General features: G+C 34.2%; 1 protein-coding gene across 1 annotated transcript in view; it reads left to right on the forward strand.

Annotated features, from left to right (window-relative positions):
* Positions 1–22,547, forward strand: part of PSMD14 (proteasome 26S subunit, non-ATPase 14) — a 94,922-nt gene that overhangs the window by 39,217 nt on the left and 33,158 nt on the right. The window contains exons 4-7 of the mRNA XM_065880620.1: positions 14,919–14,990; positions 15,218–15,337; positions 17,660–17,730; positions 18,722–18,872. Coding sequence (XP_065736692.1) covers positions 14,919–14,990; positions 15,218–15,337; positions 17,660–17,730; positions 18,722–18,872 — 414 coding nt within the window. The remainder of the gene's footprint in view (positions 1–14,918; positions 14,991–15,217; positions 15,338–17,659; positions 17,731–18,721; positions 18,873–22,547) is intronic.

Raw genomic sequence — 22,547 nt, forward strand, 5'->3', positions numbered from 1 at the left:
GAGCGCAGACTCAGTAGTTGTGGCGCACGGGCTTAGTTGCTCCGTGACATGTGGGATCTTCCTGGACCAGGGCTCGAACCCGTGTCCCCTGCATTAGCAGGCAGATTCTTAACCACTGCGGCACCAGGGAAGTCCTCTGATTATATTTTTATTAAAGGAAATACTTCCAAGATTACTTAGCGATGAAAGATGTAGCATACGTATGTTAGTTTTTTAAATTGTAATATTTAGAATGTTATTTATATAGTTGAGTTTTAAATATCTATAATGCTTATTATATGGGAATATTAGTATTTATAAATAAGGTATTTCAAAAGTAATACATCATTATTTTAACATTTCTATTATTATTCTTCTTTCCTTCTTTTTGTCTCTTTTTTTTTTTTTTTTTTAAAGAATTAATGTGCCATCTGGAAACCTCTGAAATCATGCTATAAAAAGAATTTTGGCTTTTTGGCAACCAGTCATCAGGATATGCTGTGACTGTGCACCTTATCAGAATAATGAAACTTAATTAGAAAGGTGTTTATCTCATATATGTTCCAAAACATTTTCATAATGGGGATTCTTGTATGGACATTGTGGAAATAAAAAAATTATTACTACTCTATCCCAAGGTTAAGGTGGTTAAGTTATCATCATGAGATAGTCCTTGGATCTTAAACAGAAATGTAAATCAAAACCTATGTGGCTGAATGGTTCTGAGCTATTTTTAAACACTATATCCTATTTCTTTTTTCAGTGTTAAAATAAGAATACATTTAGTTTATATGTTTTTCAGAGGGGAGAGTTGCAGTATTACCATGCAATTAGCTTGCTCTATTCTTCTCTTCTGGAATAATGTAGTCATTGGAACTGTCAGCCAAAGGACCTTTTTTTGGAACTTTTTTTTTTTTTAACTCTAAAAAGTAACAAGTTTTTAAAATTAACCGAGAGAAAACAGCTGAAAGCATGCATTGAAAGGGTTAAGTCGACATGAAAGAATTCATTTCCACTTTAATGACCTAGCCTTGCTGGGTTAGGACTATGGGGAACATGCTTCTGACTTGTACTCCTATTGCCAATTAACACCTCCTATAACAGGTTGCCTCAGCTAGTCATTGAAGCTCAGACAGTAGAAATAGTTTACATGCAGCTTGTTTTTCACACTAGTTGTTTAATACTCACAAAATTAAAGTATTAAAAGGTTGTTTCTTACCTTGCTGGGTAAGAGATAAACAATACAGTGATAGTTATTTGTGAATGTTTGAATTTGCTTATTTTCTGTTCAGGTTTTTTTTCCCCTTCAGGGGTTATTAACTGAGGAAACTGAAGGTGGTGGTTTCATCAGATTTTAAATTTTTTGACAGAATTTGTCGAGGGTTATGTTGCATACCATAAATTAAGAATTATTTTCTGTCAGCTTTCCAATATACGTTTAGGTTTTATTTTGTTTTTAAAAATATAGTCACCTTCATTTGTTAATAAAACTTGCTTTCTCTTTGTTGAAAAATATTTTAACAGACCTCTAAAAATAATTCTATAATGCAGGACCAAATACCTTAAAACAGCCATTATAAAAATAAATAAGTCCAGGTAATATTTTAATCCTAGAACAACTTTTTAATAAATTTTGAAATGCTTTATGTCATTTCCTAAGGTAACTTTATATTTTTGGGTTTTTTTGGAGTGTTGCAGTTCAGTGATACTACTTATTTTACATTTCTTTTTAAGTGACACTTTGGTTCATGTTTAATCAGCAGGTACTTTAATAACATTATAAAATTGGCTAAATAATTGATACCAGTTCACACTAAGAGAAAGGTGGAGTAATATAACTAATAGTGTTAACATATTTGTTAAAAGGCCTGAGTAGGTAACACTTTGAGGCATTAGTTTTTATCCTGTTATAATGGCAAATGCCTTTTTTTTTTAACACTTAGTCAACAAGGGCTGCCCAAGTAAAAGTCACAGCCTTTTATGCTGGATCAGATTTTAACCTTCTAAATGGGGGGGGGAACCCACAAAAACACAAAAAAACAACTCATGTCTCATTTAATTTTACCACATTTAAAATTTGTGGGCCTGGATGATAATTTCTGTTTTACTAAATGTGACAGATAAAACTCATTGTACAGAGGTAAGTTTGATGGCCTTGTGGGGTCCCTAATAGGTATTATATCACTGGTTAGGTAGATTTTCATGTATGTATAAAGGTCAGTCACACTGCTTGTGCCTATGGCTCACCTATTTTACCCTGCAGTTCTGTTAGATAGCTAACTTATACTCTTAGTCAGTTTAAAGGTATGGATTCCCCCCTACCTCATTTTAAACAAACTTATTTTAAAGAGTTAGGCACTTACTTAAGTGATTTCAAAGTTGTGCCTGTAGGATTTGAGCATTGTGGATTTATATAGCAAAAGTAATTATTTCAGTTTCTTATTTGTATGAGGGGTATGTGCATTTTAGTTCCATGTTTTTTTACAGAAATATATAACTAAATCATATTCTAATTTTCAAATTGTTACATTCATTTAAGTTTTAACAGTAGACTATAAAGTTGTAGAACATTCATATATTTCTTATTTTACTTATTTGTTGTCAGTGATGTGTGTGTGTGCTTTTTGTGAAATACAGACCAATTTTCTTTAGTTTTTTATTTTATTTTTTCTTTTACGTAATACCACTTCAGTTATAAAAGTACCTTCAGTTATTCTCATAGTTGTTTTTAAAGAACCTTGGAGTTTAAGTTACATCATGTTCAATCTTTAAAAAAAAATGACTTTCTGTACTTGTTTATTATGGTGGTTAGATAGTTGTTATAAGGTCAATAGAGTTAACTTGACTAGTTCAAACACCATGTAAGTTGGTAATTTTAGAGCTATGCTGTTGATTAAACATCAGAAACATTTTCTTCATTGTTTATTTTTTAGAATAATAACAGCCTAAGCCAATTTTTGAAATTCAAAAAGTATTTGGGCCCAGGTTTTCATTTGATTTATATCACTGTATAGTTTTTTACTTTAGTTTACCCAGCATTTAGCTTAGTTTCTTTTTTCTTTAGTTTCTTAAACATAATAAATTCTCAATAAATGAAAGGTATTTGAAAGTAATTCAAATTCTGTACATTTATTCAAATTTTTTTCATCCTGTGAATGGAACACATGTAATTTGTCATTGTATGTGATCACCATATGTCCATTTTAGTTGAATGTAAACATAGACTAACAGTAGTTGATTTAAATCTAACATTAAAGTTTGTATCACTTTCTACTTGTGAAATCTTTTGTTTCTCATTAAAGTCATAGGATTATAAATATGAGACATGAGGGCAGGGGTAAAGGGACGTGGAAACTTTCGGTGGGTGAGGAATAAAAACCATCCTGTATCTCTTTTCCTGGGTGGCACCTCCCAATCCTGGAAGTCCCTTTCTGTGCCCATTACCACTTCATTACCCTGACTGCTCCTACTCTGTACATTTCTCCTCCTTGAATCACCCTGACTCACACGTGTTTTTTCTTAAGTTATTTAACATTTGATATAGAGCTATACCTCGATATCTTTATTTGCCTAGGGTATAGCCATCTTGCACCTCAAGTATCTTGAAAATTCTTACTTGATATCTCTGCTTCTGTAATGAACTAGTGTCCTACTTTTGTTGTTGTGCATATTTACTCAGTTCTTTAAAATACATTAAAGTGATAAATAATTTGGTGCGCTGACATATGTACAACCATGATTTAATTGTTTGAATAAGGTGATATGTTTGTGAACTGTGCTTGCCTTACTACTTTTCTATCATTTGTATGCTGTGATTAAAAAAAAAAAAGCCCCAAATGTTGTGTAACTTGTTTCCTACAGTATATTTTAATAAAAAGGCATATTTTTGTTTTCACAGTAGTGTACATACTATGTTATAAGTAAATTCAGTAGTGCCTTTTGGTCAGCCAAGCCCCCTGTGCCCATCTAGACTTCAGAAAATAAAGGGAGGCCCAGAAGTGTTCCCCGTTCTTAGTGGGCATACTAACTGCTTTTAGGTAGGAAGAGCATCCCAAGACTTATTTCCATTTTCTTTAGTAGGAAATGGCTCCAGGTGGAAGAGGATTCTAAAATTGTAAACAATGGAAAGGAACTAAGCTTCCAGAATAAAAGTATATTTGGGCATATGAAAAAGGGATGGTATGCTGTAGTGGAAAGGCCACATGGCTAGAAGTCAGAGACTGCATTTCAGTCCTGATGATCTGTGCCAATGTGTGTTTCGTCTGCCTTTCCATTTACATTATAAGCTTCTTGAAGCCTTCATTTAACCATACAGCTGTAGTACTAGGCACATGGTAAATACTTAAATATTATTTGGAGCCTGGGCTTGATCTCTGCCTCACATTTGAAAAACGATAAATTTTTTCAGAGCCTGAAAAAGAAAGTCCAGATTTTCTCTGAGAAGACCACATGGACCTTTGAATGAGTTGGAAAACTTCAGGTTAAACAAAGACAAACAGATTTTTTCCACTCCAGGATTTTTCTTAGAGCCTCTAATATTCTAACATACAACATAAATTTGGGGGGTAGGGTGGATATTCATTATATCCCAAACTTACTTAACTAGGAGTGAACTCTGTGGATGGTATTTTCTTGAAACTCTTTCCCCAAAAATGAGTATTTAAAAAATCTCTGTCACACTGCAGAATAACAAAGAATTGATAAAACTTGGTGATATATTGACTATAAGGACTGAAGGAGAGTAAATGAAAATTTTGCCTAGGTTTCTAGTTTGAGACTCAAGATAATTATAAGTTGGGAAGGTTAGTTTGTAGAGAAACATGGTGAGTTTGATTTTTGAAGATGTTTAATTTGAGATGTCTCCCTTAGGAAATAATATGATGATTGGTAGTATTACTAAGTGAGGAGGGAACCCTTAAAAAAATATCATCTGATTTAATTAGTCATCAGATATTTGAACCCCTCTGTAACATTTTCCCCAATATGAACCACTTATGTTTGCATAACTCCAGTTACAGGGGACTCATTAACTGGAGCTCTTCTTTAGATAGCTTGGACCAATACAAGATTTTTCTTATATTGAAGCCAAATTCAATCTCCCCATAGCTTCATTCCATTAGTCCATAGTTCTACAAATTATATAGTCTAAATCAGTGGTTCTCAAATTTTAGCAAGCATCAGAATCACCTGGAGGGCTTTCTAAAAACCAAGATTTCTGGGCTCTGCCCCCAGAATTTCTGATTCAGTAGGAATGTGTGTTTATAACAAATTCCCAGGTGGTGCTGGTGCATCTGGTTTAGGGACTGCACTTTGAGAGCTATTAGTCTGAACTTTGTCTGACAGCTTTTCATATATTTGAAGACAGTTGTTTTGTATCTTGTCTTTTCCAAGCTTTATTAAGTTCTTTGGAATATTTCCTATATATCATGACTTTAAGTCACTTTTCCATACTTGGTAGCTCAGATTCTGAGAGTGAAGAACTCTGGAGTAGAATCCTTTACATACAGTCAGGAGCCAGCCATAAAAAGACCTCATGGTTCAGTGCTCTAAAATACTTTGCACTGGTAAATGTTGAAACTTGTGTGGTGTCTTATAGGTTAGTTCCTAATTTACCTCTGTTTGTTATCATGGCCTTCAGGATGGGAGAGGAATCTGCCTCCATGTGAATGTACTTCACAGCCATACTCCTTTTTATTAGCTTTCTTTTTAAATTAAGGGAAGTTTCCTTCAATATTGTAAGTTAAAAATATTCAATATAGCAGCAGGCTAGGGTACTTTTTTTTTTTTTTTTTGCGGTACGCGGGCCTCTCACTGTTGTGGCCTCTCCCATTGCGGAGCACAGGCTCCGGACACACAGGCTCAGCGGCCATGGCTCACAGGCCCAGCCGCTCCGCGGCATGTGGGATCCTCCCGGACCAGGGCACGAACCCGTGTCCCCTGCGTTGGCAGGCGGACTCTCAACCACTGCGCCACTAGGGAAGCCCAAGCTAGGGTACTTTTAACTTAAGGTAATATTGCTGATTAAGATGGCTAGAGTCATCTGAGATCTCAGAGAAAGGAGCTTTCAACAATATTTTTAAATTATTGGTTGTTATTTGTTCTTAGGTTTATCTGCATTATTAAAAGAACTATCATGAATATTCTGGTTCAAGCAAACATCACTGTTTATTTACTTAAATAATTTCTAAGAGTGCAAAAGCGGGTTTAAAAGTTTGTACAGTTGTAAGGCTCTTGATATACATTGCTCAGTTGCTTTTCTGATAGTTTGTACTAATTCACGTTTCCACCAGTAGTGCTGAGAGTGTCTCTTTTATCACACCCGCTCCAAAATTGGGCATTGTAAAGCTTGTTTGATAGGAAAACAACAGCAACAACAATGTCTTAATGTGTTAATTGGCATTTCTTAATTAAAGGAGGTCAACTAGTGAGGTTGAATATTCTTCATATTTATTTCATTATTTCTTATGTAATTAGTTGCTTTATATTCTTTGCCCATGTTTCCATTAAGATTTTAGTATTTCGTTAACTTGGGTATTGACTTTTTGTCATAAATGGGGCAACTATTTTTTCAGGGTTTTTTTTTTTTTTTCCTTTTAACCTTTTTAGTACAGGTATACCTCATTTTATTGAGCTTCACTTTATTGTGTTTTGCAGATAATTTTGTTTTACAAATTGAAGGTTTGTGGCAACCCTGCATACAACAAATCTGTTGGTGCCATTTTTCTAACAGCATTTGCTCACTTCGTGTCTCTGTGTCATGTTTTGGTAATTCTCAATATTTCAAACCCTCCACCAGCAAAAAGATTATGACTCACTGAAGGCTCAGATGATGGTTAGCATTTTTTTTAGCACTAAAGTATTTTTAAATTAAGGTATGTACATTGTTTTTTTAAACATAATGCTATTGCACAGTTAGTAGGCAACAGTATAGTGTAAACATAACTTTTATATGCACTGAGAAACCAAAAAATTCATGTGACTTTCATTATTGTAATATTCACTACATTGGAGCGGTCTGGAATTGAACTCACAGTATCTCCAAGGTATGCCTGTATTCAGAAATTTTAGATTATATTGTCGGTTTTATATATTTTTTTTTGTTCAGTTGGGTTTGTAACAAGAATGTATTTCCTTGCCCAGGTCAAATTTATTTATTTAGTTAGTTAGTTATACTGAAATATTATCCATTAGTAAACAGTAACTTTCCATACTCCCCTCCATGCAGCCCCTAGCAGCCATCATTATGTTTTCTGTCTTTATGATTTTTGTTTGTTTGTTTTGTTTTGTTTTGTTTGTGGTACACGGGCCTCTCACTGCTGTAGCCTCTCCCGCCGCGGAGCACAGGCTCCGGATGTGCAGGCCCAGCGGCCACAGCCCATGGGCCCAGCTGCTCCATGGCATGCGGGATCCTCCTGGACCGGGGCACGAACCCACGTCCCCTGCATCGGCAGGCGGATTCTCAACCACTGCGCCACCAGGGAAACCCAGTATTTGTCTTTTTTGATTGGCTATTTGACTTAGCATAGTGTCCTCAAGGTTCATCCATGTTGTAGCATATTGCAGAATTTCCTTCCTTTTTAAGACTGAATAATATTCCATTGTGTATGTGTATACCACATTTTGCTTATCCATTCATCCATTGGTGGGTTGCTTCTACTTTTTAGCGCTTGTGAGTAACGTTGCTGTGAACATTGGTGTACAGACATCTCTTTGAGAACCTGCTTTCATTTCGGGGGGTTATATACCCAGAAGTTGAATTGTCAGATCTTACAGTGTTCAATTTTTAACTTTTTGAGAAATCACCATACTGTTTTTCACAGTGGCTGTACCATTTTATATTCCCACTGGCAGTGCATGAGGTTTTCCGTTTCTTCACATCCTTGCCAATACTTGTTTTCTGTTTTGTTTTGTTTTTTATTAGTAGCCATACTAATAGGTGTAAGGTGGTATCTCCTTGTAGTTTTGATTTGCATATCTCTAATGATTAGTGATGTTGAGCATCTTTTCATGTGCTTACTGCCCATTTATATATCTTCTTTGGAGAAATGTCTATTCAAATCCTTTGCCCATTTTTAAATCAGGTTTTTGGTTGTTTTAGGAGTTCGCTATGTATTTTGGATTTATAATTTGCAAATATTGTCTTGGCACCCTTGACACTCTTATTAAAAAATCATTTGACCCATATATGCAAGGGTTTATTTCTGAGCTCTCTGTTCAGTTCCATTGGTCTATATGTCTGTTTTTATGCCAATACCACATTGTTTTGGTTACTGTAGCTTTGTAGTAATTTTGAAATCAGGAAGTCTGAGTCCTCCAGTTTTGTTCTTTTTCAAGATTGTTTGGCTGTTCAGGGTCCCTTGAGATTCCATATGAATTTTAGGATGGGTTTTCTATTTTTGCAAAAGTTGTCATTGAAATTTTGACAGAGATTGCTTTGAATCCATAGATCACTTTGAGTAGTTTTGACATTTGAACAATATTAAGTCTTCCAGTCCATGAACATGAGATGTGTTTCCATTTATTTATGTCTTCTTTAATTTCTTGCAGCATTATTTTGTGGTTTTCATTGTATAAGACTTTCATCTTCTTGGTTAATTCCACGTATTTTATTCTTTTTGATGCTATTGTAAATGAAATTATTTTTGTAATATCTTTTTCAGATTGTTCATTATTTGTATGTAGAATTGCATGGTTTTTTATTTTTTTTTTAAACATCTTCATTGGGGTATAATTGCTCTACAATGGTGTGCTAGTTTCTGCTCCACAACAAAGCGAATCAGCCATACACACACATATGCTCCCACATGTCTTCCCTCCTGCGCCTCCCTCCCTCCCACCCTCCCCATCCCACCCCTCCAGGCTGTCACAAAGCACCGAGCCAATATCCCTGTGCCTTGCAGCTGCTTCCCCCTAGCTATCTACCTTACTACGTTTGTTAGTGTGTATATGTCCATGACTCTCTCTCGCCCTGTCAAAAATCACCCTTCCCCCTCCCCATGTGGCACATATACACAATGGAATATTACTCAGCCTTAAAAAGAAATGAAATTGAGCTATTTGTAATGAGATGGATAGACCTAGAGTCTGTCATACAGAGTGAAGTAAGTCAGAAAGAAAAAGACAAATACCGTATGCTAACACATATATATGGAATTTAAGGGAAAAAAATGTCATGAAGAACCTAGGGGTAAGACAGGAATAAAGATGCATGGTTTTTTGAATGTTGCCTTTGTATCCTGCTACTTTACTGAATTCACTTATTAGATCTAATGTCCTTTTTGTGGATTCTTTAGGCTTTTCTTTTTTTTTTGCGGTACACGGGTCTTTCACTGTTGTGGCCTCTCCCATTGCGGAGCACAGGCTCCAGACGCGCAGGCTCAGTGGCCATGGCTCACGGGCCCAGCCGCTCCGCAGCATGTGGGATCTTCCCGGACTGGGGCACGAACCTGTGTCCCCTGCATCGGCAGGCGGACTCTCAACCACTGTGCCACCAGGGAAGCCCTAGGCTTTTCTTTGTATAAGATCATATCATCTGCAAACAGAGATAATTTTCCTTTCTAACTTGAGTGCCTTTTATTTCTCTTTCTTGCCTAATTGCTCTGGCTAGAACTTCCAGTACTATGTTGGATAGATGTGGTGAAAGCAGGCATCCTTGCCTTGTTCCCCATCTTAGAGGAAATGCTTTCAGTCTTTCACCAACATGGGACATTATGTTCACTGTGGATGTTTCATCTATGGCTTTTATTATGTTGAGGTAGTTTTCTTCTATACCTAGTTTGTTGAGTGTTTTTTTCATGAAAGAGTGTTGAATTTTGTCAAATGCTTCTTCTGCATCAATTGAGATGATCATGTGGGGTTTTTTCCCCCTTCATTCTGTTGATGTGGTGTATTACATTGGCCAGTTTTTGTTTGTTGAACCATCAACCATCCTTGCATTGCAAGTTTTAATCCCACTCAGTCATGTGTATAGATAGTCCTTTGAATATGCTACTGAGTTCTGTTTGTTAGTATTTTGTAAGGATTTTTGTATCGATGTTCATAAGAGATACTGGTCTGTCTGTAGTTTTCTTTTCTTGTAGTGTCTTTGGTTTTGGTATCAGGGTAATGCTGGCTGGCCTCATAGAATGAATTAGGAGGTGTTCCCTTCACCAATATTTTTATCATGGTTTTGGTTATGATTTGATTTTTTTTAATGTAAATCATTGATCTATCTGGGTAGTGATAATGTGACATGGAGAAACAAATTTAGTTTTAAATGTTTTCCATATTGAACAGTTAAAAAAGAAAAGATAAAGTAGAATATGTTCAATTCTATGGTAATAACTTTGAATCTAAATGAAATGAAACTTTCTGGAACAATATAATATTCCATCTAGTTTCAAGACAGGTAACCTGAATTTATTAATACCACTGCAGATGTTATAAAAATTAGCTCCAAAATCAGCGTCAGAGCCAAATGTTTCATTAGTGAACTTGTCCAAATTTAAATCTGAAGACATAGATAATTTAGTATATATACGTTTTATTACAACATAGAAAATGGGAAGTTGTAAAACTTTCCAATTCATTTTATACATCTAGCATAATGATATCAAAACCTGACAAATTTAACAGAAAAAAAGAAAATGTCAGGTCAGTCTCACTCATAATAATATATATAGTAATATAAATAAAAATTATATATAAATATATTTTAAATTTTAGTATAAAAATAGTAAATTAAACTTGAACAATTTATCCTGGAAAGGTGGTTTAATACTAGGAAATCTATTAATGTAACACATCACTGAAGAAAGGCAAGGTAAGTAAAATATAGTGGCCATTGTGGCTTCTTTTGCAAAAAGAAATAGCTATGTCACTGACAAATCTCACCAATCCTTTTGTTTTGTTTTAATTCTTATTTGTAAGCAGCATATACATGAATTTCCATTTTAAACCCATTATAGAAGGCCTTTAACAGGGGACTTTACCTCATTTATACCTCATTTATATTTTTTCATTTCATTTTCATTTCATATTTTTTATTGTCAGTGTTGTGTTAGCTTTTTCTTCTTCAGAGATTTGGTAAGGTGTATATTCAGTTTTAATGTTTGTTGTGGTTACTTTAAATTTGTTCAGAAGACTCTCAAATCCATATTTCTGTAATAGTCTAAGTCAACACTTAAACAGATCTCTTTTTTCCCCTCCTATATGTCAAACAGAGAGTTTTGTATACTTCATTTCTCTCCATCGCCCTATATAGTTATTGGGTGAGATCTGTGGTTTTGAACTCTGGTTATTTATGTTATTTAGCTCTCTCTGTTTTTAACTGCTTTCAGTGGTCTTAACAAATTGTTTTGTATAATGGCTTTTCCATTTTTAATTTTCTATTTTTGATTTGTGGGGTCTCAACTGGATCATTTATTCAAAAAGTTCTTTGAAGGAAGATACATGGAATCTTATTTTCTGAGCCCTTGTGTATATAGTAATATATTTGTGGGCCTTCAGACATTTTTTTTTTCATAGAGTGTAATGTTTTTGACTCCACAAGGTATCTCTCTTAAAAGTCTGAAACTTTGTTTCATTGTTTTCTGCCATTTAATGTTGCAAAGAAATACAAAGTCAACTGAGGTGCATTTTTTTCTTCAGGTTATGTAGTTTTTCTATTTGTATGGTTTTAGAAATTTTGCTTTATTCATGTAGTTAAGATTTACCTAAGACTTTACAATGTATATAACACTTTTCTTCATTGATTATTGCCTGACATTTAGTGATGCAAAAGTTGAATTGTTTTTCATTCAAGAAAGTTTTCTTCAGCTTTGTCTTATTGATGCTTTCCATTTCTTATTTTATTCATAGGATCAACTGTATTTCTTAGCTTACATCTCCTTCCTTTCTCCTCTAGTATTATATTTTTAATAGTTTTCATCTATAACTTTTTTACTCTACATTCTAAGACATCTTCAAAAGTGTATGTTCTGTATCACTGAATTAAACTTGTCATAGTGTTATTTTTACCCTTGTTTACTCCAGTGTAACTTTAATTCTTAACTGTTTTTCATCTTTTCATCTTGGTCTATCCTCCAGTGTTCTATTTCAAAGATAAGAAATCGTCTTGTATTCTGCTGGTGCCAAATAGTTTTCCAGAATTTTGTATACGATTCCTATTTTTAAATGACTTTCCTCTCTTTGAATTATCTGAATGCTATTCCTCAGGAGTGTTTGCTGAAAGGCAATGTATGTAAATTGTACATTGCTCCACAGTTTTCTCAACTCAGGTCATCTTTGATCTACAGCTGTACTGGCTCTTACATAACTGTTTTAGCTCAGTTTCCAGGATATTTAATGGGGTTTTCTTCATTGCCTGGTTGTGTGCTATTCTGAACAGGTGAGCATGATGATAGAAAAATGATAGCATCTGCTCCAGAGATCCTTAACACATGTTCCATAGACAGTGTTTTACATGGGTTACTCTTTTTTTTTTTTTTCTTTAGGTTGCAGTTCACTGCTACAAACCCTTCTCTACTTCTTTAAAAGTTGTTTTCTGGGAAATTTATTCTAACTAGATCAAGAAACAGAGTAGTAATAGAGTGAGAAGGGTAACAGGAAATATCACTGGCTCCTGTCTCAAAAAGCAACAATAGAGAAGCCAGCTACATGGTTTTCTGTTAGTATGTTTCTGAACCAGAAGAACATAGTGAGAGAGGAGCTAGCGATCTTTGTACTTGCTTGCCTATGGCTTGTTCTCTCTCCCAGGGTAACTGGTGGGTATTTTCCCTTCCTGTTCCATTGGCTTGCACTACCTTAACTTGTTCATTCTTTTTTTCCAACCAATACTTAGTGAGTTCTGTGTGCCAGGCACTTTGCTAGGTACTGGATATATATAATGCTGAACAAAACAGTGTTTCTTCTTTCATTGATGGCAGAAATAGTTTTTGAACTTTGTCAGTAATGCATTTTGGCAGAAATAGTTTTTGAACTTTGTCAGTAGTGCATTTTGGTGATGATGTGTTGTTTTATTTCCCTATTCTTTTTTTTTTCTTAATAAGTATTTCCTGGCACATTGAGAAAGGCTGTATTAATAACTCTAGCCTAGATATCAGTTTTAACTTTTGTCATGGGCATTTTTTAAGTTGTTCTGAATTAGGAAATAACTTTTATGAATACAGTGTTCATTATCCTGACCTTAGGGTATTATTTCCCCAAAAACATCTTGTGACAACTAATTTACTATTTCTTCTCTTTTTTTCTTAAACTTTTTTAACTTTCTTAATTAGATGAATAAAATTATAATATCAACAAAATTATCTTGTTTTATGTGGTGACCTCAACAAATGTTTTGGCATGATAGCACTTTAGCTTACCTTAGAATTTTCATATCTATTTGAAAGGCAAGCAGTAAAGCTGCATTAGGTGATAACAATGAAGAATTCATTTCTTTTTAAAATATGTTATCTGACATGTATTTTTAAACATAAAATTTGAAGGATTGAAGGATTTTATGTTTCTCACCACTTTGTATATAAGGAAATAGAGGTAATTTTTGTATGTGATGCTTATATTTAGAGAAAACTTATTCTAGAACTTTTCATACTCAGTGCTTCTAGTAAGTATTATGAGCTTTTAAACAAAACAAAAATCACAGAATTTGGCATATAAATAGACAAGAAGCACAAAGTACACACAGACCTATAAGTGTGAAATGTAATGAGTAAAGCAATTTTTTAATTTTAGTAATAAGCAAATCCACGAAAGCAAGATAGAATATTGACTTACAATTTAGATAGCTAACGTGTTCATTATGTAATTGTAATAGAGTTATTGTTGAGGAAAGGGAACTTTAAGCAAAACAGGACCTGGCAATTAAAAGTCACATCTCTCGGGCTTCCCTGGTGGCGCAGTGGTTGAGAGTCCGCCTGCCAATGCAGGGGACACGGGTTCGTGCCCCGGTCCGGGAGGATCCCGCATGCCGCAGAGCGGCTGGGCCCGTGAGCCATGGCCGCTGAGCCTGCGCGTCCGGAACCTGTGCTCCGCAACGGGAGAGGCCACAGCAGTGAGAGGCCCGCGTACCGGGAAAAAAAAAAAAAAAAGTCACATCTCATTTTAGTTTCCCAGGACTGCTCAGTATTAAAAAATAAGAAGCTTTCCATGTGCACTGATTGGGGCAGAATTAAATTTATAAGATTGTAGTCATCTTGAGGGTAAGGACTATATCTAAATTACTTTGTGTGGCAGAATGTTAACACTAAATAGTGGTTTGGTGATTTTGATAAAGAAGATAGAATCCTTAGGGGGAAACATAGTATCTTCTTAGGCTGTAATAAGATTAATAGTAATATTTGTTTTAAAGGTAGTTGTCAGGATTTGGAAGTATTTTCATGTTAGCTATACCAGTCTCAACCAGTTTGTTCACATCTGGGGCAGTTGTGTTAAATTTGATATTGTATAGGGGAGGGGAACAACTTCATCAGGTGAAGTGAAGAGCACGTTGTTCACAGCTCTTTCACCTAGGGATTAGAGGTCTTCTCCGCCCCTCACCCCCCACCCCATACCTAAGTTTCTGCAGAGATCCCATAGCCCTAATCTACATGCTGTCTTTAGCTGAAAATCAGGCTCAGAGAATTTACTGTTCGTGTTGGTCCTTCAAGTTAATCAGTTTACATTCACGTTGGGGTAAGAAACATAGCTAATTGGTGCATTATAGTTATTTTGTAGTGGAGGTAAATTAGCATCGCTGAAAGATTCAAGCATTCTGTCCATTGGACACTTACCTGAGTACTAAGTTTGATGTTTTCTACAGGTTTGATATTTACAAGCTTGTTTTGATTGTGTTGTAGCTGAATACTTAACATGTTTCCCCTAAACTCTTTTAAAACAATCATGTTTAAATAACTTGTAACTTTTAAATTTTAAACTCATAAGTTCTTTGTATTTATAATGATTTGTATGCTTGTTTCTAGGGCCCACCTACAGATGCTCCTGCAGTGGACACAGCAGAACAAGTCTATATCTCTTCCCTGGCACTGTTAAAAGTAAGTGTTGAATGGAGTTACTGGCTTCAGAGAGTTCAGCTACTTTCTCTCTTTTACTTCGGAATATTTTTCACGTTAACCCTCTCACACATAAGCTGTTGTTTTAGGTGCATGTATAAAATAGAGTGTTTTATTTCCACTGAAACACAATTAAGTTATTAATTTAAAAGAGGGGGGTGGGTCCAAAGATCTCAAAGCTTTGTGTCTATATATCTTCCTCTTTACAGATGTTAAAACATGGTCGTGCTGGGGTTCCAATGGAAGTTATGGGTCTCATGCTTGGAGAATTTGTTGATGATTACACCGTCAGAGTGATTGACGTGTTTGCTATGCCACAGTCAGGAACAGTGAGTACTTTTTTGGTTGCCTGATGCAACTAAACGTGTTTCTTTTCTCTTTTCTTTTCCTGTGTAAAATAACTCTCATCATATTGTAATTTTCTCTTTCTGATAGAAAAATTCATTATAAGATTAATGATAGAAATTTTTAGACTGTATTGAATCAAATCATTGATCTTTTAAATGCATTATGAATTCCCTGTAGATCCACAAATTGAATGATGCTAACATTTAATCCCTTTACTTGTTCTTTCAGCTTTAACTAGCATAGTGTACTGGATTTATAAGTTAGTTACCTTAAAATAGTAGGATACTAGTTTGATTAGTTTGAACACTTGGTTCAAAAGATTTCAGAGACACTCTTGTTTTACGCGGGCCTCCCACTGTTGTGGCCTCTCCCGTTGCGGAGCACAGGCTCTGGACGCGCAGGCTCAGCGGCCATGGCTCACAGGCCCAGCCGCTCCGTGGCATGTGGGATCTTCCTGGACCAGGGCACAAACCGGCGTCCCTTGCATCGGCAGGCGGACTCTCAACCACTGCGCCACCAGGGAAGCCCCCAGAGACACTCTTAATTAGAGTTTCAACTCACCTACATTATCTAGTCCTCATGTTTTGTTTTTATTGTTTTGAAATATCACCCTTTTAAAAATGTTCTGTGTATGGTGATAAATGACTCTTAAGCTTTTCCTATTCAAAATGTTAAGTTTAAAAAAAAAACAAAAAACCATGACAAACTTTAGTTCTTTTTGCCTTTTTCGCATGGTAATTTGTTAATGGACGAGCCATACTGCATACACATTTTGAAAGTCCTCTACTTTAATGCATTTAGAATGCATTGTTCTTTGTGGGAGTTTTTTGTTTTGTTTTGCTGTTTTGTTTAATGCATTGGACTTGTAGATAGGTATGTATTTAGATTTTTTTTTGATGGCCAAAAAACAATAACCATTTACTTACCTTCCAAAAAATAACACATATATCCTTCTCATCTACTTGCCTAAGAAAATATAATATGTATATTCGTCTGATGAATGTCCTTATGTGGATATCCATTGTAGTAAAGGGTTCTTAAGTTTTAATATCCTTTATTTACTTGTACTACAAGTGCTTGTTTGACAATATAAAATAGAATATTTGATCCCCATGTTCATTCTCTGTAGTAGAGTTGGAAAGTTTTTCTTCTAGCCCAGGAGTTAGCAGACTTTTTCTGTAAAGACATATATCTCTGTCTCATATTCTTGCTTTGTTTTTTTTTTTTTTAAACCACCCTTTAAAAATGTTAAAAAACATTCTTAGGCTGTAGGCAGTAGATTGCATACCCCTGTTCTTGATGATGCACTCTCAATTAGAATTCAAAATACTGTTTATTTTGGTAGGAAGAAGTGCTTATGTTAACTGGTTTGTTTAGGTAGATTAGACTTAAATTCCTGATGTTAGAGGAAAACCTTGAGGGAGCTATAATGGCAGTGATCTATCACTGGAGAGATAATATGAATGCCTTTAATTCTTCCATGTCCTAAAATTTTCTTTTGGTTGAACTAGCAAAATAATGCAACATTTAAAAGACTTGGTTGCAGATTGCCTCTTGTGGGGAATATTTTGAGAATGCTGTTATATTTGAGGTAATATTCAAATGTATATATTTCCCTCCAATTGCCTAATCTACCAAGTAGTCCTAACTAAAGCACTGAACATCCTCCCCTCCCAACTCAGCCAACCAAAAAACAAATAAAAACAACTCTGGGAAACTATTAAATTATTTTCCTTCCTCAAGGTGTTTATATTACTGAAGAAAAAAAATAACCGACTTGAACTGTTGATTATTATAATAGCACAATATTTGTAGAACTTCAGATGAGATGGAAGAGGCCTAGTGCTTATCAGTTATCAGAGGATGATGTTAGGAAGTATGCTTGCCTAGACTGATCTAACCAAAAAATAGTTGGTTCACTTATTTGGTATTTCTGGTGTGTGTATATATACACACACACATTAGTCATGGCCATAAACTCTTTTAAAGGAGCCTAAAAACTATCTTAACTCAAAAAAAAAAAAAAACTATCTTAACTCATTAGCTAACAGCAGTATGGTACTTGGCAATTTTTTTGTTTTCTTGGTACTTGGCAATTTAAAAAGTTTTATTGATGTGTGGTTTATAATTGAATGACATGAGTGGGTATCAAATATGGGTATCAAAACCTATTAACTTATTTTGGTATCCCAAAATAATATACACAGGTTTTTAGGCAGTAGCTTTTTGTTCATTTATCTTATAATATATATTTTTTTCTCATTGTTATAGAAGCTAATCGTTTTGCTTTCTTTCTAAATCAGGGTGTCAGTGTGGAGGCAGTCGATCCAGTGTTCCAAGCCAAGATGTTGGATATGTTGAAGCAGACAGGAAGGTAAGTATTTCAAATGATCATATAATGGAATTATGGGAAATATTTTCAGAAATGTATCTCAGAATTTTACATGTTGGTGAATATCATTCTTAGGGAAAAAAAGCCACGTAATTAATGTAAAAGTATCACTGTCAGTGCTCTGCACCACCTATCTAGTATCTCTTTTCTCTAGAATCATAGAAATTTGCCAGTTAGGAAACTGCCTCATGTTAAAATTCTCAACTGTTACATAGTAAATTTGGACTGTAGCTTCCCACCGTTTAGCATATGGAGTTACTCTCTAGTCACTTATAATTGAAAGAGCTTGTATGTTCCAAAATTTGAGAGTTGCAGCTAAATAAAATTCTGAATATTTAATTATATTTGTAGTCATACTGAGTTTTAAAGACAGGGAAAGTACAATCCAAATATTGTTCAAGTTTTTTACCCCAGATTAAATCTCTCAATAGTTGTCATTCTCTTGCTCAAATTCTTCTACTGTGGAAAAAACTTCAAAATTAATGTTAGCAAAAGGCTCAGCAGCTGAGCAGAACAGTGCAAATTGGTTTTTGACTGAGTTCCTAGTTCTACTGCTGGTTTAATTGATATTTAATCCTTTCACAACAGTGGATCCTGGTGTCCATTGTTAAAAATGTACTCTGCCTGGAAAATCCAACTCCCAGAGCTAAGGAGTTAAAGAGTAGATATTTACTTGAATGCTGAAAGGGTAAAAACTGGCTCTGCGAAAGTGTGGTAACAAGGTGAAAAACTGAAAGCCTTATCTACCACTGCTAATGCGCATCTCTTAATGATAGCACTCCTTTGTCACACTTTTTCATTTCCATGTTTTCTGGATAATATGGTGTATGATTTCAGTGTTTCTAATGGTGCTTTTTCACACCTGTGTGTTTTTCATGTCTTCTTAATTTATACCGTTAGTGTGTTGTTTCTTTTCTATCATAAATGTAGTACTTATTCTGTTCTGAACGGCTGAATGCCCTCTTTGTTTCAGGCCTGAGATGGTTGTTGGTTGGTATCACAGTCACCCTGGCTTTGGTTGTTGGCTTTCTGGTGTGGATATCAACACTCAGCAGAGCTTTGAAGCCTTGTCGGAAAGAGCTGTGGCAGTGGTTGTGGATCCCATTCAGAGTGTAAAAGGAAAGGTAGAGTGGATTCTATCTTTATTAGCATCTCCTGCCACATTCTATTTACAGATATATCACATAAAAATCTATTTTGTTTAAAGCATGATTCTTAATTACACAAAAATACCAACCAAACAAAAAACTGTACCAGTTAATAAATGTGTCTTGGTATTATTATTAGCAATTTACCTATTTAGAGATTTGTTTCCACTTTAATTAGTCTAATTATAAATGTTTATCTTTAATTTTTATTTCATAGATTTAGGAATGTTAATCATACTGAAAGCCTTCTATATACATTTTATTAATATTTTAATAAACATTGCTGTACCTTCTTTTATTTTAAAATGGTGAATTTGGGATTGGCACATTTAAAAAATCTAAAGAGCTCTGTTTGCAGACATTGTGCAGGACATATTCTGCAGTTGTAGGTTCCAAATATTTTAGACAGTGAAAACTTGACCCAAACACTTGGTATCAACCGTTTGCATTTTTGGAGTGAGGACACAGATGAATGATTAGATATGCTAAATGATTCTGAAAAGAGATTAACTTGCAAAGCATATTGGGTTATAGTTGTTCTTTGTTGAAATCTTTTGTTCATGTTTAGTTCTTTTTTCCTTCTTTTTTTTCTTTTTTTCTTTCTTTTTTTTTTTTTTTCTTTCTTTCTTTCTAGCCCCATATGCCATTTTCCTATTTCCTGCCTCATGACAGCAGGGAGCAGCTCTATTATCACCTTCACAGAGCTGTCTGCAAATGTGAGAGGCAATTCGATTTTGCTCAACCACAGGGAGAGTGGATTAGAAAAACTACAGAACATACAGAAATTGGCTAGGTGGTTTCTGCTTTAAAATACTGCTGAGGTGTCTTGTTTGAGCATGTACGTCCATTGTAGTGTAGAATAATTGCTAAAATACAATCACAATACATTTATGGAATCCTTTTTATGGAGCTTTTACAAATAATTTTTGGAGCACTTAAAAATAAATATTAGCTTATCAGACCTGGAGTTTGATAGTATTGCAGATTACATTTACATCTGCTCACCAGCTCAGACAAACTATGGCTGTTTAAACATGGAGTTTTTATCTGTCATGAATTTGAACACTTTCTGACATTATATTATTGTGATGAATAAAAATTGAGGTCTTTTCTAAATCTTGATCCTATTAGATGTGATTTAGCTTTTTAGAGGCAGAAACTAGCCACAAAAACAATAATAATAGAAACTGATAATACTAGGCAGTTCTGAATGGGTAACTTCTGAGGCTTGCTATATAACTATATTTCAATTTATTTACTTTCTGTTTTACTAAGTGTATTGTTATTTAACTGATATAGATAAAAGGAGTTGAAAATCTTTGACATTTGTTAGTTTTATGAACTAAAGTACAGTATAATATTTAAGTTTAATTCTCTGATAATTAAGATACCTTATAAAAAAGTAACCCATAAGTAACTCATTTAAGTAATAATTATTATTTTAGAAATATAATAGAATTATCTGATTAAATTCCCATGCCACAATATATACTACTAATAATTGAAGCTTAATTTTAAACATAATTAGAATTCTGTTTTGTAGTTTTAGTGTGACTTTTTAGGATACTTAACTCATGTGATGGTGGCTGCTTTGAAAAGGAAAATATAAACTTAAATACAATGAAAGAAAGCAGTTTCAAAATAGAATGTAAATAAATGAATATGTGTTTTGGTTATCTTGTTTATAGTATTTTAAATGGCAGTTTTAGTTTCCAAACCCAGTTTTTAGTTTTCCAAACCTAGTATTATATAACTGTGGAGTTTGCATTGTTTGTTTCTAATTAATCATGATTCAAAGAATGCATTTCATTAAAAAATATACTTGTATCACATGACTCTGTTGTCATGTGGTAAAATGCAGTATTTAAAAATATATATCAAAAATTACTTTAGGAAATTACATGTATCGCTGTCTAGTTTTATATGTCATGAAAACAATTATTTGGAAAAAATTTAGTATAAGCATCTATCACTGATGATTCGCATCACTTGTTGTACCTAACGAGATCCATACAATTATATCACCTCAAATAAGGATCCATTTTTTTGTCAATAAGGTAACTTCATTTATAAGGTGTCTGAGTTTGGTTATAATTTATAGTTCTCTCAGTGTCTCAAAACTGAATTAAATTAAATGTTAGTAAGTCCATGGCCAGAGTGTTCTAGTTAAATCATTATACTTAAGAATATAAACTTACAAGAAAATGAAGAGTAACATAGGACTCTCCCTTCCCTTTCCCTGCACATGATTTATCAAAGCTGTCAAAATATTTAGCAAGGCAATGATTAGATCAAGAGTTAAATGACAATCTATATATAAAGGATTTAAGTGGGTGTCTGTTCTTTTAATACCTCTTTCCTGTATATTTTTATATTTTCATTTTTGTAAGTCCCAGTATTATCTCTGTTTTTTTGAGTGATTAGGTAAAAATGGATTCTTTCTTTGTAATCTCAATTGATTCAAACTGGTTGATTTCCTTTTATAGTGACTTGACTTTATCTTTATGGAATTATTGCTATGTGCCAGGTATTATGGCAATAATCATTTGAACTTGTCTCATTTATTCTTTTTGATCATTCTGGAAATAGGTTCTATTATTCCATTTGTCAATGAAAGGGTATAAAAATTTAGGGTCAAAAAGATTACTTTGCCCAAAATCATACTATTATGTATTAAGCAGCAGAACAAGGATACAAATCTAGGTCTATAAAATTTCAGAACTCAAGCTGTTTACTGGCTTTTTAATATTAGACAGTTATGAATAATGTAATTAGAATAACTCAGGAATGGAAAATGAGTACCAAAGTCATTGCAGGGCCTTTTCTTAATTTACGTGTGTAGATATCATTCCCTTCAACATAAGTCAAGAGGAAGGAGCTGCACAGTTTCTCAGAGTTCTCGAGAGTTCTGGGTACTATTTTTAGTAGATATTATATATTAATTGATTTTCTCATGTAGTATTTTTCTATTAATTAAAAACAGTTTAGACAGACTCACATCTGTCAGCTTTTGTGACATCCCTAGGACCAAACATTGAGACCAACATAAAAAATAAAATGTACTATATGATAAAGAATCCATATCACTGTATATCACATAATCTTGGAAATGTTTAAAAATGATACAGGCGAAAAATCAATGATAATAACATTTGTAATTTAAATGGAGTGTAAGCTTATAGAAATTACCAGCAAGCTCCACTCAAAACTTACCAGTGAAATAGTTTTTAAGATTCTGTTTTAGTTTACTTGTAAAGAAAACACGTATTAAAATATTTTAAACTTCAGTTCTCAAGTGGTATGGTGGCAACCTCTTGCTTAATGTTTTGTTATCTTGTATATTCAGCCTACACCTGGACTTAATCCAGCAACAAATTTAGAAGTAAATTCAACTTGTAATATGACTATACTTCTTCATTAGGGCAAAAAGAACAGTCACTTTGTGCAAAGTCATAAAACTAGCCTACAACCATGACTACTTTTGAGAACTAATTTTCTTGTCAGGATTCCTGTCAGTAAAATGTTCACATGTTACCTGCTAACTCCAAACAATCTTTGTGTCTGTTCTCTATTTTGAAAATACAATCACTAAAACCCCTTTTATCTCAAATAAATCTTCACACTGGCTGGACTTTCTTGAAGATTTTTTAT

The sequence above is a fragment of the Phocoena phocoena genome, chromosome 7, assembly GCF_963924675.1.
Source record: "Phocoena phocoena chromosome 7, mPhoPho1.1, whole genome shotgun sequence".
In the NCBI taxonomy this organism is placed as follows: domain Eukaryota; kingdom Metazoa; phylum Chordata; class Mammalia; order Artiodactyla; family Phocoenidae; genus Phocoena; species Phocoena phocoena.